Source organism: Hyposmocoma kahamanoa, unplaced genomic scaffold, assembly GCF_003589595.1.
Source record: "Hyposmocoma kahamanoa isolate Upper Pololo Valley unplaced genomic scaffold, ASM358959v1 95, whole genome shotgun sequence".
Lineage (NCBI taxonomy): Eukaryota > Metazoa > Arthropoda > Insecta > Lepidoptera > Cosmopterigidae > Hyposmocoma > Hyposmocoma kahamanoa.
This window is the reverse complement of record NW_020654972.1, coordinates 11,101,086-11,119,499: the sequence shown is the minus strand read 5'-3', so window position 1 is coordinate 11,119,499 and position 18,414 is coordinate 11,101,086. Positions and strand designations below refer to the sequence as shown.

Sequence of the window (18,414 nt, the reverse complement as noted above, 5' to 3'; positions counted from 1 at the left end):
GCAGGGTGGTAGTGCCCCTCAGATCTTTGCCATTTAAAGTTGTGAGTGGCACTGCAACTGTTATGGACAGGCGTGTCGCTTACCACCAGGCGCAGGACTTGTTCGTCCCGTCACTATTACATCACTTATTATATATAGTTGCTTGACATTTGTGAACCCATTTCAATAATTATTTTTTAAGGGAGCGCCTGTCAACTCTCAATTTCAATTTGAAGAAAACATTCCACCTCTAAGGGTGGCACGTTAGGGGATGAATCTAGTTTATTGGATTTCACCCACTTTCCGTTAATCAATTCCAATAGAACTTGGCAAATAGATGTAATTCAAGAATTTTTTGAGGCCTTTTTTTATACAAATGTTATGATTATTGATAATTACCAATGGAATAGAGATTTATTTAAATACGAATGTAGTTGCTGTAATAATTTTAGTTTTAATAGGCTTAGAGTAACTGAAGCTACTGTATCACCTTAAACATCACTTGGCTTATTATTACATGTTTTGTTCACGATTTTTTACTTATGTCTCAACTTACCAGGTACAGTCATCAGCACGCTAAGCTTTCCTAATTAGATTTAAGACCGTTCTTACCATAATTCACATAAAGACAAATTAACATCTTAAGTGCTTAACGTTGACAGAACACTTTTAAGTACTAAAGTATTACGCCACCTTTTTGTTACGTGTGTAGAGATAGATTAATATTGATACCAAAAACTCTTTCATGTTTCGATGTCATAACGGAATCACTTATCGGAACGGTTCATCTTGATTTTTTTTGCACCAAAAAACAACAAAAGTCGATAACGTTACTTTCACTGATTACACAACACGGCACTATATCTAATGTCGATTAAATAAATGTATAACGGTTTTTGATTTATTACACTTGAAACTCGATGATGTCCAGCTAGACACCTCTCTTTTAATTAATATTTAATTCTTAGTTAATAAAAAGAAGTAATTATTTTGATTGCGTACAAAGTTTATAGGATTTTGAATCAGCTCTAGAACACAACTTTTCATATCACACATTCAATTATAAACTGTCAAAAAGGAATTTTTAAGAAACTGGCAACAGATAAAAAAACGTGTGCGGAATATATGACAAATTATATTTGACGTGAAAAAACATTTTTATAAAAAAAAGGACCTCAAAAGATTGTGTAATTACATCTATTTGCTAAGTATTATTGATTAACGGAAAATTGGTGAAATGGAATAAACTAGATTCATCCCCTTATTTAGAGGTGGAATATTCTCTTCAAATTTTAATGGGACTGCTACTGACGTACTCCCTTTTCACTGTTCACAAAAATGTCGAAATAGAGTAACCTGCACACAGAAAAAAAAATCAGACCAATTTTATTATTTTAACAGATATGTTACTTTTCGATTTAGTCACTTTATTATTAAGAGTGTCATAAGTTAATCAAATCCAAGGAAAACCAAACACGGCCCGGACTTCGTTTAACCCGAGCAAATATTGAAAAAATGTAAATAATAGCACATTTCCCGTAGGTACCATTTTTTTCTTCACCATGTTTTTCTTTACCGCAAATTGTAACTAAGAGTAAATGGCAAAACTATGACATACTAATATGCATCTTATAGTAACGTAATCACTTTTTCACCCCTTGCGTACATATAACGTGAAAGTTAAAAAACAAACACAAAATCACGCACCGCTAACTTCATGTTGCACTGACGGTTACTTGGCACTGCGCAAGTCACGCGCGCAGAATGAAATGCGGGAGTTTGAGTGCGTGCGCGCTTTTATGCTCTTCGGGGGAGGCTCACGGAATTGTTCAGATTTCAGATTTGCGCTAGCCACTCTATTTCCAGTATAGTGATTAATTGCCTAACTTTACATACAGCCATGCTGAATGTGTAGTATTATAATTATTTTATTTTTTCTCTTGATCAAATTTAATTCAACTGCCCCCTTTTGTATTAATGACGTAATCGGTGTTTTAAGCGCATTTGAGTTATTTCCATATCTGGAATTAGCAAAACGAGATCTACAACCCCCTATAAGCGGTTTTTTTATATCTCATTTAGTTTCTGTTTTATGGTTAAACAAAGTAAGCGCAATTGACATTTTTCAAATAAAAGGGAAAACCTCAGCTGTTAATATCTCAAAAAAAAAACAAATTCCATTTTTCAGTGACTTTCAATCAGTCAAATGAAGTCAATTTTATCTAAATCTAGTGAACCCAATATTTGTTGCAAAGGCACTAGCAAGAAAAAACTGTTTTTTTGAAGCGCATTTGCAAAACAACCGCCATTTTAGGTTGTAGTTTGCAAGGTGCTTTAACATTTTGTTAAAGCAACTCGATTCGAATTTTAAAATGGTTTTAAATATAACTTTAGTAGCCGAGAGCACAAATGTAACGAAAGTTTTGTATATCGTATCTTTAGAATGAAACTGACCTAATTAAAAAAAATGAACAAAATGTGTTTATATCGTAAAACGACTTCACAAATCATTGTTCATTAATTATTCTGGAAGTAACTTATTAAAGCTCGAAAGGCGCAAACTGCGGGGATGAGTGACCCTTATTAAATAGATTTTTTTTCTAGTACAGGAAGTGTGCATCTGCAGCCTTACCTATTTTTTTATATATAATATCAAGTGGCGGAGTGAACATGTCCTGCGCCTGATGGTAAGCGACACGCCTGTCCATAACAGTTAGAGTGCCATTCAGAGCTAGAACACTGCCACTGCACCTGTGACATAAGTTGACAAGTCTCATGTGCCTGTAGTTCCTCCAGCACTTGCCCTTCAAGACCGGAACACAGTAATGTGAACAATATTTCTTGGCGGCGGAAATAAGTAAGGGCTAAGGCTAAGGAGCTCCACTGCTGCTAAAAATATATGTCTATATAATAATATCTAAATGCACCTTTTGGTTACTTATTTAGTAACAAGGCCATGTTTTTTATACATACATTACATTACTTATAAATATCAACTCTCGTTTGCACTGAAATATAGACACGCCAACAACTGCCCTGTGTGTACGTCTCCGTATATTTAAAAAAATATTCTGTATTTATTCTATTAAAGATAATATCTCTAACAATGGGGCGCTGTTCCATTCGGTGATGTGAGAAAAACAGTAAAACATCTAATTACAACACAAACGGAATCACATTTCATCTGTAATTAAATATTAAATATGTATTTTTCAATTTTCGTCCATTATAGCATAGCTCAAGTTAAACTGGTCGTTTTGAAGTAAAACAATTTGATGACACCGCTGCGAGCTGGAGCGTAGTTGTAATCGTAATGATATGGCAGAATAGTTTTCAAACAAATTAAATGACATTTCGTCTCTATTTCTGGTTATACTCGCATACTCGATGATTCCAAAATTTGAAAATTGCCCAGCGGTTTAACGACGCGTCGCGCACTTTGTCGCGAATCTTTGTTAAATTTTCTCCACCTGTTCTTATTTAATTCATATTAATTTTCAGCGCAGGTTGTCGATGTCGCGCGAGGAGCGGCTTCACTACTTAAAATGTAAGATCGTCTTGAAATTTCACGCCTTAAGTAAAAAAAAATTCAATTGTAATAATGTTTACCTATGAAATAAAGATTAGTTTTGAATATGAATTTGAAATACTACAACTCAATCATGAAGCAGATTGCCCTAAGAAAAACAGTTTAGAAACTTCAGAATTGGATCTTTGTGGGCAAATTACATTATTTACAATATTTATTTAAAAAGTATCATAGGAGGAAGCAAACTGGAAGAGCTTACCGGATCACTTTTATGGTTATTTGTCATCCAAGTTCGACGAAGTTGTGTTATAAATTACCTTTTGCACAACATTTTCTATTATACGATAGTTTTAAAACTCGTAAATGGCAACTTTTGAATTCCAACCAACAGGAATTTTATTATAAAAGCGATTACATAGTATGTTTACATTACCCCTTAAATGAACTTGCGACTTTGTGAAGACTATTGTCAACAACTAGACAGCCAGTATGTACTTTGTTTCTCATATTAATGTCAAGGAACGTAAGTGTGAAATTGCCGTGGTATATTTTATTATTCTATTTTGAAATATGTAATATCTTGGCAGTGTAAGATTCAGAATGGAATGTCTATATGACTCTCTTATGAAGAGTTGATAACTCAATAACTTTGAAAAAAATATATAGTACAATTGAGAATATATTACTATATAGGGTGAAAACCAGATTTCTAAAAATTATCACGATAGAAAAAAAAAACACAAACTTACCTCGAAATTTTCACAAGAAAACCGCTATATTCAATAAGTGCTTTACCTACCATATACCAATAATTTTTTTAATATCATCTCAACTAAATAGAACACGTATTTCAAATGGCTTTAATTGGGTTTGGTAAAGGCCGGTGTCCCTGTCACTCGACTCGCGCAATCGACGCGATTCGGTACGAGAAAAAATTAAATTCGAGCTAAGGTAGGATCGACTCATAAAGTTTCTAACTTTGTAGCAGTAGAGCTTCTTGTGAAAGAATTCGTCCAGGGAAGTACTGGCACCTTACCAATCTGCGGCCAAGCAGTAATGTGAGCATTACTGCGTTCCGGTTTCGAAGGGTGCTGGTGGAATTACTGGCATATGGGATTTGGTAACTTATGTCTCAGGAAGATGGGCGCAGTGGCAGTACCCCTCAAATCTTTGCGAGTTAAAACTCTGATTGGCACTGTTACTGTTATGGACAGGTGTGTCGCTTACCAACAGGCTCACGACTTGTTCGTTACATAAAAAACTTTTATGACGAAAAAGTTATTATTTTGAACATAAATTGATTTTCGTAAAACTCCTGGGGTACCCGTATAAGAAAATTTAATCTTAATATATCATATAAGATGTCTCAGAAATCAACTTGGTAAAAGTAGGTCCATCTGACATCTGAAGATGCAGATCAGAAGAACCTAAAGCACCAATTACACCATATCAGTTTCAAAACGGTCAGTTCTGACTCTTTTCTGTTCAGGCGGCCCGCTTATATTTAATCTAGGTTAAGAAGTAGCTGATTTATTTTAAGGCAGTACAAAAGCTCTCATTTTTAACCTACTGAAAAAAAGGAGTAGGTTCTCAGTTAGTCTATTTTTTTTCATGTGTATGTTGCGCAATTAATTCGACATTTCAGAATCGATTTCGATTTTTCTTTTATTAGAAAAGGTGTACCTCAGCAGTCTTATTTAAATATGTAATAAATATTCCACCTGTCCGTGACAACGTGAATCCGAGACAATACAAATCTAGAAAACTCTGACTCACTTCGGATGTCCCTTGTGCATTAAATCCGAGAAGACACGAATACCGCTTGCACACCTAGAGATAAAATGACACTTCGGACACCTATGACATTTCGGACCGTCATTTCTCGGATTCGGAACTGGGGATCTACTCTCGATCTCCGTCCGACATCCGTCCGAAACAATTACTGCCAAATAAGCAATACTTGACCAAATGAAAAGATGCGAATGAAGCTCATACTGGATACTTGTCTTTTAATTTTGTCGAATATTACTTATTTCACAGTAATTATTTCGGACGGATATCGGACGAAGATCGAGAGTAGCCCCTGACACGACGCGAACGTAATGCGCAGACTACTTTTTAAAGGACTGGCCAGATGATACCCCAGACCAGAATCAATGGGACAAGAGGGCTCATAAAAAAACATAGTCAAGAAAGAAAAGATAATGGCAATTAAGAAACTTCATTCGCATCATACGTTTTTTAATTTGGTCGAGTATGACTTATTTCACAGTAATTGTTTCGGATGGATGTCGTGAATGATATGAATCGGATGTAGTGTACAAATGGTCTTAGGGAATGTATCCAGTATTTCGCCCATTTTTTGTCAACGGATTTCAGAAAAACTTGACACACGGATGTAAATTCCAATGAAAATAAACAGTTATGGTGACCTAGACCTGATTTGATGATGGACATTGACAGACAGATGAGAGGAACTCCAGAGTACAGCAGCTACCTTGTGTTTTGCCTTACGTGATCGGTTTTTTTTCAGTTTTATAGATTCAGATACAGTTTTCGTTGAGGAGACCGCAGTAACGAACACAGCGAAAGCTGATAAATAAACCAATGAGATCGATATTTTTTATAAAAAATGGAGTCCGGTTCATTTTGCTTGTATCGAGCGACAGGGACACGCACTGGCTTTATTTCAGACTTAATGTTTTACAAATGAAATTAAGGCCATTTTGAAAAATGTGTATCATATAGCATACGTTTTCTATTTAGTTCAGTTTATATAAAAAAATGTGTATGTAAAGTACTTATTGAATACAGCGGTTTTCTTGTAAAATTTCGAAATAAGTTTGTGTTTTTTTTCTATAGCGAAAATATTTAGGAACCGTGTTTTCACACCGTATGGTATTTTTTCAAAAGTGATAGATTCAACACTTTCACTGTTGCGCGGAATCAACTAAAGGCATTTGACGTTACGTAGACTCTTCACTGCGTACTAGCCTTGTGTACTAGCTAGTGGAATGGAAGTGGAATAATTAGTCACGGAAATTTAAAACATAATTTTTGTATCTAATTAATTTATCTACTTTAAAATTTATGAACTGAAACACATTATTCGCAATTAACGGATTAATTATTTGCTCATTGAAAGGCAAGACAATGCAATGGCAGACAATATCAATCTCTGTTTTGAGAGATTTACAACAATACAATGTTAATTACAGGGAATGTCTGTGAAGTTAAAGGACGGTGTTAAATAATTCAACACGTTGTTTGTTAACTGTATTAAGTTATTATTTATTATAATGATAGTGCGTGTCTTCTCTAAAGATTTGGATTATAATCCACCCCGCTGACCTATTTAGTAGCAACAGGGCCCCAGAGTGTATTTGAGTGTCTTTTTTTAATTTATGACGAAGAATAGCAATTTCTTTTTATGAAAAATAGTGACAGATATAATTATTGTATCGTAAACAAATCATATTAAACGAGGAATAAATAAAATCTGTGTACGGAGTACTAAAAAAACATACATGCATGACCTCAAAGGTTATTCATCCCCTATTTTGCTACCCTTAGAGGTAGTATATTTTCTTCAAATTTGAGTAGGACTGCTACTGCGGTACCCTATTTCCAACAAAAAAGAATCATCAAAATCGGTTCACCAATTACCGCGTACAAGCGCAACTTACCAAAATACAAGAAAAAAAAACATACAGTCAAATTGAGTACCTCCTCCTTCTTATGAAGTCGGTCAATAAAATAACTGTTCTTCACAAGCGTCTTCACAAATACACAAATTCGTATAAGGGGCAATGTATACGCTTCTGTAATAAGATATCGTGTGATATTCAAAATTTACCACGAGGTTGCGAGGTTTAAAACTATAGTGAAACAAAAACTTTATTCTAAACGTTATAGTCTTTATAGGTAACCTATATAGGTTCCAACAGGATGTTTTGCTTCACCGAAAAGCTCATGGTAAATTTCAAAATAAATTCCGAAAACTCTGAGGTGTCCGGATTCGAACCTATTACCCTCTACCTGAGAGTCGGTAAGTCAAAACGATAAGCTACCTCGGCCACACATTTCCAAAACTTGTAAAAAAAAGAGACTACAGTTTTCCTGCTCACCTCCAAAGACAGGGTCTTTAGAGCAGCACGGATCACCTCTAAAGACCCTGTCCTTAGAAGCGATCCGTGCCCGTTTGTGGAACTCACAAACACTATTTTTATGAGCCTCTTTGGCCCACTGCTGAGTAAATGACTCCCTTCTCTTGTCCCATTGATTCCGGTCTGGGGTATCATCTGGCCAGTCCTTTGAAAAGTAGTCTGCGTTATACGTCCGCTTCGTATCAGGAGGTCTACTCTCGATTTCCGTCCGACATCCGTCCGAAACAATTACTGCCAAATAAGCAATACTTGACCAAACGAAAAGACGCGTGATGCGAATGAAGCTTCGTACTTGATACTTCTTTTTTAATTTTGTCGAATATTACTTTTTTCACAGTAATTGTTTCGGACGGATGTCGGACGTAGTTGGAGTGTAGACCCCTATTTCCGAATCCGAGAAATGTTACAGGTGACCGAAGTGTCATTTTATCTCTAGGTGTACAAGCGGTATTCGTATTTTTTCGGATTCGGTGCACAAGCGCCATGCGAAGCGGGTCAGAGTTTTCAAAACATTTAATGGGTTGACTCTTCCAGGAACCGTATCGAGGACCCTGTAAATTCCGTTTGTGAGAATTACTTTAACAAATTATATTCCAATACTTACAACTACATTAACAAGTTTATACGATATTTTCTTAAATAATAGAGTTCATTGACACTTTAAACTGTTGCGAATTTGTGATTCCTTATTTGGTGCAACGTAAAAGGGCAAGTCGCGCAAATTGCAAGCGCACGCGCATCCACGGGAGGAGATTTTTATATCACTCGTTATGTAGCGAATGGTATCAACAAAATCTGTCTGATGCTTGCGAAGAATTGTACTGGACAATTTTAAATAAAATATTGTTTATTTTATTTTTTCTACTTACTACTTTAATCTGCCAATTATAATTTCATTAGTTAATACATCGAGTACATAACCAGAAATATAGACGAAATAAGGGCCATCCATCCTTGGCAACTCATCATCAGGTAAATGGGCTTTAAATCACTTTTAAATATCAACTCTCGTTTGCGCTGAAATCACAAATTAGAAAACTGAAATAATACAGCGCCAACAGCTGACCTGTGTGTACGTCTCGGTATATTCCAAAAATATTCTGTATTGGTTGTAATAAAGATAATATTTCTAACTATGGGGGGCTGTTCCGTTCAGTGGTGTGGGAAAAACAGCAAAACCCTAATCACAAAACAAACATAATCACATTTCATCGGTAATTAAATATTAAATAAGTAATTTTGCAATTTCCGTCCATTATAGCAATGCTCAAGTTAAACTGGTTGATTTAAAGTGAAACGATTGTCGACACTCGTCAATTGTTTCGAATTCGGGCTGGTCAATCGGAGTGCAGTTGTCACAGTAATGATTTCGCAGAATAGTTTGCAAACAAATTGAATGACATTTCGTCTCTATTTCTGGTTATATACTCGAGGGTATTAAAGTTCTGTACACAGAACATTTTTCTGTACACAAGTGTAATGAGTTTCAAAAAAGAACGTATTTTCGAACGACGGGTCATAAACGTTTATAAATCTTTAACATTTTTTCATCAATAATAAAAATATATGTACTGGTCGAGAATCAAACCCCCAAGGCTTGCGCGAAAGGTACGTTATAGTGGAGAACGCAATCTACTCTTCTTCTTAGCGAGTCACAGAGTTTTTATGAGTATGGATTGTACTGTGACGGTGTGACCTCCTTACACCGTCGTCTCACCTTTTTGTATCGTATCATTTTTTCTTTTGCTTGTATTTAAGTTTTAAATTTGAATTGCTCCATCTTCCTTCGCTTTCTCATTTTGCTTCGTACCACCGTGACTCCCTGCGCGATCGCGGTAGCGAAACATCTACTTTCTTATTTTTGAACCGTTTACATTTTAAGATATTAATATTGTTGTTGTACTGAATAAATTCCTATAAACCGGACTTTCGACTTTTCAACTGCTAAAACTTGCTAAGTAAGACGTATGGAGGCAGCGGGGCTGCGGAGGCTATTACTACTCTTGGACCAGGCTATATTAATGCTATCCAGGCTATTTTACAGGCTACCGAACGCCACCAGCACCAGCAGCGCGGTTACAGTACAACTCTCTAACCGTACCTATTTCATTATTGGTGGCGTTAAACAGGTCATTCCAGTCATAGTATGGTTTGTGGTTTGGTCGACACTCATAACGGTCATAGTTATAAAATAATTTTTTTTAAATTAAGTGACGGCACGAACCAGTCGTGTACCTGATGCTACACGCCTGTCCATAACAGTTGCAGTGGCATTTACTTTAAATTGCAATGATCTGAGGGTCACTGCCACTGCGCCCGTCACCCTGAGACATACTTTTTTAATTTAATTTCCCTGCTTTTCGAGAAAAAATTTATGTTTTTATTATATCAATTGACGGGACGAACAAGTCGTGCGCTTGATGATTAGTTGCAGCACTACTCAGAGTTTTAAAACATAAAGACCTGTCGCGTAACGCCACTGCACCCGTCACTCTGAAACATAAAATGGAATTTATTATATTGACGATTAAATAACATAAATTGACGACTTTCCATAGGCTTGTAGCTTCACCAGCACCCTTGCCATTAAAAACCGGAACGTCTTCCCAAGTTTGAGATTTGGAACATTACATTAACTTCACAATGTTGTTTGCTTTGCTGCTTTGGTTTTGGGCAAATTTTGCACTGAGGCCAGACCTATTTGGTTTGCTGCTGCACTCACAAACTGTTGATCAGTAGGTTAGTATAATGTTTTGTCTTTTATAAATTTAGTCCTTTGCTGTTTTTTTTTATTTTAATTTTGGTTTTTGTGTTTTTTTTAGTCAATTTACTGTATTATGTTGTTGTGTGTGTGATGCAAGACAATAAACGTTTTATCTATCTATCTATGTACCCAATTTAGTGGTTGTTTATATAAAAACATCAATTTTGTTAAAATCATTTTTTTTACCATCTAATCGTTACGATGATGCTCATATGACGAAGTATTTCGTTTAGTTTATCACTTGATTAGATTCTTGTGCCAACATTTCTCAACATATCATCACGGCCCATAAGGCGATAAGCGTCATAAAATTGATCAAACTTTAGCAAATACGGCTTCTTTGGAAAGTGCCCAAAGAGATAACTCCCCATATAAATGTTCGATGAACCGTGTAAATAGCTTAAACAAGAAGTTAAACTTTTGAGCTAAGAGAGTTAGTAAAATTGATCAAGAGCCAAATACTTGACAAAGTGCGATGTTAATGTATGATGTAAAATAAAATAAAAGAACGCTATTGACTACACAGACTGTATCATTACAAAGTGCTCAAATGGAAATTGGAGTTAGAGAAGGTCACATTGAAACAATTTACCAGAGTAAATGGCTGGTCGTTTACTGAACTATAGGATAAATTCTTTAGAAATGTAGTCGCTTTTAGTATTGTGGCTTGGTTTGTATTTCGTGAAGCGTATGTCCCACAATTACGTGGCAAAAAATTGTTATTAAAAGTGCAAGAAAACGATATTATATATCCTGTGTGCTTGTGGCCGACAATATCAAAAGGCCTCGCTAAGCAGCTTCAGTTCGTCTTATTGAAACCCCCGGTGACCTGGCTGCTGGCATCTACTTCCGTCAAACATTAAACTGAGTCATCCGAAACTTGTAATTTTTGGTGATTATGTAGGTTTTTAGTATTCGATGAAAATACACAAATACTGGGGATAAACTGGTTTAATTCATACTTTTTTCAGAGTAGCATATATCTGGAACAAATTGGGGCCCAGGATTCTCCCCTGCGGCAGTCTACATGTCGTCAGTCAGTATTATATATAGTGTTTTGTTAAATACTGGCTAAATATATTAAGAATTAAGAACTCTTGCTATAAATAAATTTGAGTTTAGATTGGAATGGTCATAAGCGAATACTTGTACCACCCGTACAGGGGTCACACATGCCGAGTTGCCACACACGGTACCCAGTGTGCACGCGCACGCGGCTGCGCGCCGGCGGTGCTTTAATTGACTTGCACGGCCGTACTTTCTTGCCCTGAGCCACACCTACTGCAAAGCGTAGGGCTGTCACTATAACTATTATTGAGTGCAACGATGTTATTATATAATTTGTGTTTTTCAATATTACTATATATATGCCAGATCGATAAATATTGCATAAAAAAAATTTACTGTAACGTCCTTTTAATAAAGATGTTATTTAAATAAATGTCATTTTCACAGGACCTCACACTAATGCATCTACAAGCATATCTATGTAGGCCAGGTCATTTTCATGTGTTTTATGATATCAAGTGAAGGGACTAACGATTCTTGCGTCAGCGGTATGCAACCCTCCTGTGTATCGCTAGGATCTGATGGGCACTGCCACTGCGTATTGAGATGTAAAGTAGATAAGTCCCATATGCCTGTAGTTTCATCTGCACCGGAACGCAGTAATGCTGACATTACAGAATATTTCCCTGGACGATCTTTTTCACAAGGAGCTCTACTAATAAAGAGTTCTATAGCTAATACATGAAGCTCTTCTAATTATAATATAATTTGTTAGTTGTCTATTCTTCTCGATCTCAAGTTAGATTCAACAGTGGCTTCTTAGAGTCTGCAGTCTGCGAACACTTACGATCAAATACACTTGCATTATTTATGACCTCATGACTCGCACTTCTGCCAGATCAGGTCACTAGATCCGTAACTATACTCAAAAGGTCGCGGGCTCATTCTACTGATAAATATAGAAATATCTGTAACTACCAAAACAAAAGAATACTTCAATCAGAATTTTATGATAGTCATGCCACCTATAAAAAATGCCAATCGTTTCAAGACATTCACCTAATGAAATTAAACAATTATCTAGTTGGTTTATATCGTTTTTTATTTACATATTTCATTTATTTGTAAAATATGCAATAGAGCAATTAAAATAGGAGTTAAGAAAACAATAATGCATTTCATTCTTTACGCATTAATAAACTTCTATGAAATTTATCGGAAATATGTTTTTCAATATTTGTTTTATACATTCGACACACGCTTTTGTATTAGGGCGACGATGTCATCGGCGATATTTAAAAAATGCCTATTCATTCTAACGTTAAAAGGAGATCACAAAACACATTCATATTGGATTCGGTAAGCTGGATGACATCTCGAAATAGGCTGATATTCCTTATTGAAGACCTGCTTTTCAACCACATTTGCCCTGTCCACGTTCACGTTTTGCCACCTTAAGTCATAGTGACTTAAGGTACCAAAACGTGGACACTCACACAGAAGCCTGTGTATAAAGTGATAGTTGCAGAAAGAGCCATGAAGCGAGTCATACTACAAATCGAGTTCCAAATTTCGAAATCCGAAGACGAACTACAGTCCAGGACGTAGGAGATCGGATAGCGAATTTAAAATGGACCTAGCCAGGACATACTACGAGACGTGGTGAAGACAGATACAGTAAGTCATCGACAGCCACCGAATGGTGGCTCAACCCCCGTAGTATGCCGCCGGAATAAAGCTGTTATATATCCACATTTAGCAATCAAATTCGAGTGATAAACCGATTTTATAAATTTTATCAGAATAGCTAATATAACGAGTGAAAAAGCTTGAAAACTGCTTGTTGACATTATCCGGTATAGGTGTAGAATTTTTAAAAAACGCGTTGGGAAATGTCTTGCTATTATTTTAATAATAAAAGAAAATAATTAAGTTAGTGACTCTTGGGGTTTCGCGGTTGCTACATGTTTAAAATGACACAATTTTTTCGAAAAAAAAACAAGTGATTGTACGTAGACTTAAAAACAATGAATGCAAATAAGCAATTTTCGTTACGCGTTGTATCGCGAGTATCTTTCAAATTTTACAGCGAATACTTCAGTCACAGTCAGATTTTCATTGTAGACTTTTTTATACTATCTAGTGACGGAACGAACAAGTCGTGCGCCTGATGGTAAGCTACACGCCTGTTCATAACAGTTGCTGTGCCACTGAGAGCTTTAAATCGCAAAAATCTGAGCGGCACTGCCACTGCGCCCTTCACCCTGAGATAATAACGCACACACTCAACATAGCCCCGCACTCGGGAAACCTTGTGTCGCGGGTGCCATGGGTGTCCATGGCACGACACATAGACAACTACAAATTACACCCAAACTCATGAGAGAAATAAACGTAGGCCATACGAATATTTCTCCCGACCCGGGAATTGAACCTGAGACCTCTGTATGGCAGTCCGGCATGGTAACCGTTCTGTCACGAAGGCAGGTAATAGAGATATATGACAAGTCCCATGTGCCTGTAATTTCACCAGCACCCTTCAAATCCGGAACATAGTAATGCTGATATTACTGCTTGGCGGCAGAAATAGGTAAGGTGGCAGTACTTCCCTGGACAAACTCGTTCACATGGAGCTCTACCGCTACTAAAGCTGACGCTGGATAAGGAGGTCTCGGGTTCGATTCCAGGAAATCCTATTTGGGAAATTAACTTTTTTAAATTGATTCTGGTCTGTGTATTCTGGGTAGTACCCCGGAGTGCATTCTGTTACCCTGGTACTCAGTATAGGGAACTCTCTAGTTTGAGAATAGGTAATTGGTGTGATTTTTTGGCACACAGGGTGCACGACGTGCCATTCTTTTCCTGTATGTCTGGTGTATCCTGGGTAACAATCGGCAAGTCCTTTACGTCACCTTTCGCCGACGATGGCAAGCATTATAATGTATTTATATTATTATAATTTCTATATATTCATTTAGCAGACTGACAACCCTACACTTCTCGACACACGTGTGTGTTACACATATGACTGCGATACATGACCGCTTATCATTTAAATTTTACCCCAGCTCCAGATAAAGATAAGGTCCTAATTCAAATAAGCTGCCCTTCTGATGTCGTAATGAAGTGTGTAAAAAATGCATGTACCAAAGTATTTTTGTAATGGTGCTAAATATTTACGATAATTTACCTTAAGTGTTAAGATCTAAGATTGAATCTAAGGAAGATCTAAAATACACGTAATGCTAAAAAGCAATTTACTAATAAATATTCCCGAATGTTTTTTTTAGTTTCGTTCGTTTGTGGGAAACTACGGTAACGTGGATAGGTACGTTTGTTGTCATTGAAATACAAACACTGGCTATATTTAGCGGAACAAAAAAGAGAATGTAAAATAGTAATGTTTATATTTAAATTAATAGGAATTAGATATAAGTAGCAATTAAGTTAATATCTTTTAACATATACTTACTAAGCTTCACTTCAAAAATTTAATAGTAAAATGTTTTTTTTAATTACTGTTTACGAAATTCCCTTTCGAAGATCGTTAGTTCCACCATCTAATAATAATAATAATAATAATAATAATAATAACGAGATCACCGACATGTGGGATGTGGCCTCCACTGAAATAATCCCAATTGTTTTGTCCGCAAATGGGTTAATTCCAGTCAGCCTTTCTAACAGCTTGAGGCGGTTGGATTTCTGTGGCGTGTCGCTTCCATCACAAATGCAGAAGGCGGTCCTGCTCGATACGGCACGTATTGTTCGCCGATTCTTGGACCTGAGTCCCTGACCCTGGCCGACTGTGCCATTGCCGGGAAATACCGCCTCTCCCATTTAAAAATTCAAAATTAATTTTTTAGGCCTTGGGAGAGGCGAGAGTTTAAAATAAATACGAAAATAATAATAATAAAAAACTTTATTTATCTACATTTACAAAACAATTTAGTCGTAAATAACATCACTTATAGATACTGTGTAGATAAAAAGGATAGAGTCTCAGCTTAAGCTGTTTTTCAGAACCTACCTTTTTGAAACTCGCTACATTTTAATCATAGTATTTGTCTGACGCGTCTCGAGTAGCTCCTAAAGATATCACAAAATAATTAATATATATATATATATATATACTCACTTAAAGTTATAATAAATCTATTGTCCTTATAGTACCTGAGATAGATAAAATATTCCACCCAAAAAAATACTCAAATTTGGGGTTTAGGTAGAGATGAACAGCACCCGCACGTAAAAATATAATTACAAACTACATCCAATTACTTTCTGATCTTTGCCTCGAAAGTAATCAAAGCTTGCACTTTCTTTTAAAAGTACAAGATGACTAAGTGGGGACATTCCCACACTAGGACGTACCCACTAGTGGAACCAACAGTCTGAAAGGGAAAACCTATATCTGTAGGAAATTAAAACAAATGAAAGAAAAAAAAGTGATAGTTGATTAATATTTAATTTTGAACATCAAAAATTAACATTAAAAAAAAACACTGCAATATTTAGGGCTTTTTAGTAGTATTCCTAAATATGTGTTATCGTGCACCTGAATGTAAGCAATAATGGTCTGTCCATAACAGTTGTAGTGCCACTCAAAGCGTTAAATCGCAAAGATTCGAAGGGCACTGCCACTGCGCCCGTCACCCTGAGAAGTAAATTGACAAGTCCCATGTGTCTGTAATTTCATTAGCACCCTCACCCTTTCAAACCGGAAGGCAGTAATGTTCACACATACCTTTAATAAAGTTTAATGTATGTCATAGTTAATTTCACTCAACTATGTTTAAAAATGATTAATGCAATAATCTAACACTAAGAGGAATTACTTCATCCGGGTAACGCTCTCCAAAGTGATTTCTCGTAGTGTTTGCTCTTTATAACAAATTAGTGGAGTAATTTCACAAAAAAAAAATTGAATATCAATTAACTTAAGAAGATATTTAAAATACAGTATACTTAAAGAACAATTGCAAACGCCTGTTGAAGAAAAATATGTGAAAATATAGAGTTGAAATTTCTAAACAAATTTTGTTTTGGGTTTACTATTCTGACAAGTCTGGAATGAAAGATATTCCAGTTTGAAGTTTTGGAGGTTATGTGTTACATAATTGAATAAAATATATTTAGAGTTATAGAAGCGGAACCGGGTTAGTGACGTGATTGAAATTCAGTGGATTTTTTTTGTATACTGGTATGGTCAAAAAGCATAAAGTTAAGCCGTAACAAAAAACCGAGTTAATTAAAACAAGCCACAGACTATTGCACTGGTAACTCGGACGCAAATTATTTTTTAGTGAAATGTGCCATCTATCCCTGTTTTCGGGCACTTTTCTGTCAGTTGTACCATTTTTTCGCGTGGTATTTTGGAGAATGAATTATCTACATTATTTTTGTAATTAAGTACCTAATCTCTTATGAGATCGGTCGAAATTTGACATTACGCGAACTAAATTAACGTGGACCATATCCATACGTAAGTTTTAAAATTCTTTTTTTAGCAGGTAGATGTCGCTTAACGTTAAGAAACTGACAGTTGTAGATATCAGTCCGGTTGCATAATAATTAGTCATTAGAGTTTCCTTTAAATATGATTTTATTTCCAGACTTAGATAGCCCGCTACTATAATATGAAAAACCTAATGAATTTATTATATTCAAACTTGTAATTAAGACATTTGAAGACACTAACAAATTCTTTTAACTATGATTTTGCCATTGTTCTTTGTAATGAATTGATATTCAATTATTTTTGTGAAATTACTCCACTAGTTTGTTATGTAACCACCACACATAAGCGGCGGACGGCTATGGAGTGGAATTCCCTGCCTGCAGACTTGTTCCTTGAACGTCATAACTAGGGCCTTTTCAAAGCAAGAATAGGCATTATTTAGATGTGTATGCTCCATCGGCGACCTCATCGTCACTTTCCATCAGGTGAGATCGCACTTATAATTTATATAAAAAATAATGCATTAATAATTCCAGTATACTTATTTGAAATTGTTTCTTAAACTTAATTGATGATTTATTTTTTTCTAAGTTGTGTTCAATTACTTTTGAATTAATCTATAGCCTTATTTTATTATATCTTGTTTAGTTTTAGTTAGCTATTTTGTTAATAGGCTTTGGTCAATACATTATATTATATTATCGTTTGACATCTGGGGAGTGGCCAGGGTTTCGTAAATTTTACATAAAAAGAATAAATAAATAAAAGCAGATCTCATACGAAATATGTGTATGTAATTCATTTCAAAAGATCTATAATATACCGGTCAGTCTAGTCCAGTTACATTATTTTTACAATATGTAACGGATTATGAAATGGTACGATGCCGTCGCGGTAGTGTTGTCAAAGTGTCGATGATTCATCGATTATGCAAAATAGTGATTTTGAAATGTTTTGCGGTTTATTTATCTACAGAATCAAAAAAATGTTTTGTTCTTCTTGTGAATTTCAAAAGAAAATTTGTCGGAAATAAATTTTTAAGAGAATTGATGTTACTTGTAATTTTTAAGTGATTGAATGTCGCAATGTTTGACCACTATGATGTTCAATTATTTTTTTATGAATTTTCATTTAATATAATCTTTGTAATAATAATCATAACAAACTATAGATGTTATTTGTCTATAGATGTGATCTATTTAAATCAAGCAGCTATGAACCATATAATATACATGTCAAGGACTAACATGCATGTCATAAAATATAAAAATAATTTAAAAATATACATATATTATAAAAACTAGATGACCAATTTACATGAATTGCACTTGTCTGCGACGTGTGGCACAATATGCAATAGGCGCCGGTAGATTACACTCTCCAGCTAAAACTCCGTCTTTATGAAAGTCGATAGATAGTCGGTTGGCACACTTACCACAAACTAACTTAAATTTACGCTGTGGCGGGTCTCCAGCCACTCGACTCTCAGTATGTGTTTGGCTGTAAG

The 18,414-nt window shown here is 35.5% G+C and overlaps 1 protein-coding gene across 2 annotated transcripts in view; it reads right to left on the bottom strand.

Moving 5' to 3' along the window:
• Window positions 1–1,746, bottom strand: part of LOC113238224 (extensin-like) — a 55,698-nt gene extending 53,952 nt beyond the window's left edge. For both annotated transcript variants that reach the window (XM_026475011.1, XM_026475012.1), the window contains exon 1: window positions 1,687–1,746. In XM_026475011.1, the coding sequence (XP_026330796.1) occupies window positions 1,687–1,698 (12 nt within the window). In that variant the 5' untranslated portion in view covers window positions 1,699–1,746. The remainder of the gene's footprint in view (window positions 1–1,686) is intronic.
• Between the last annotated feature and the right edge of the window lie 16,668 nt (window positions 1,747–18,414).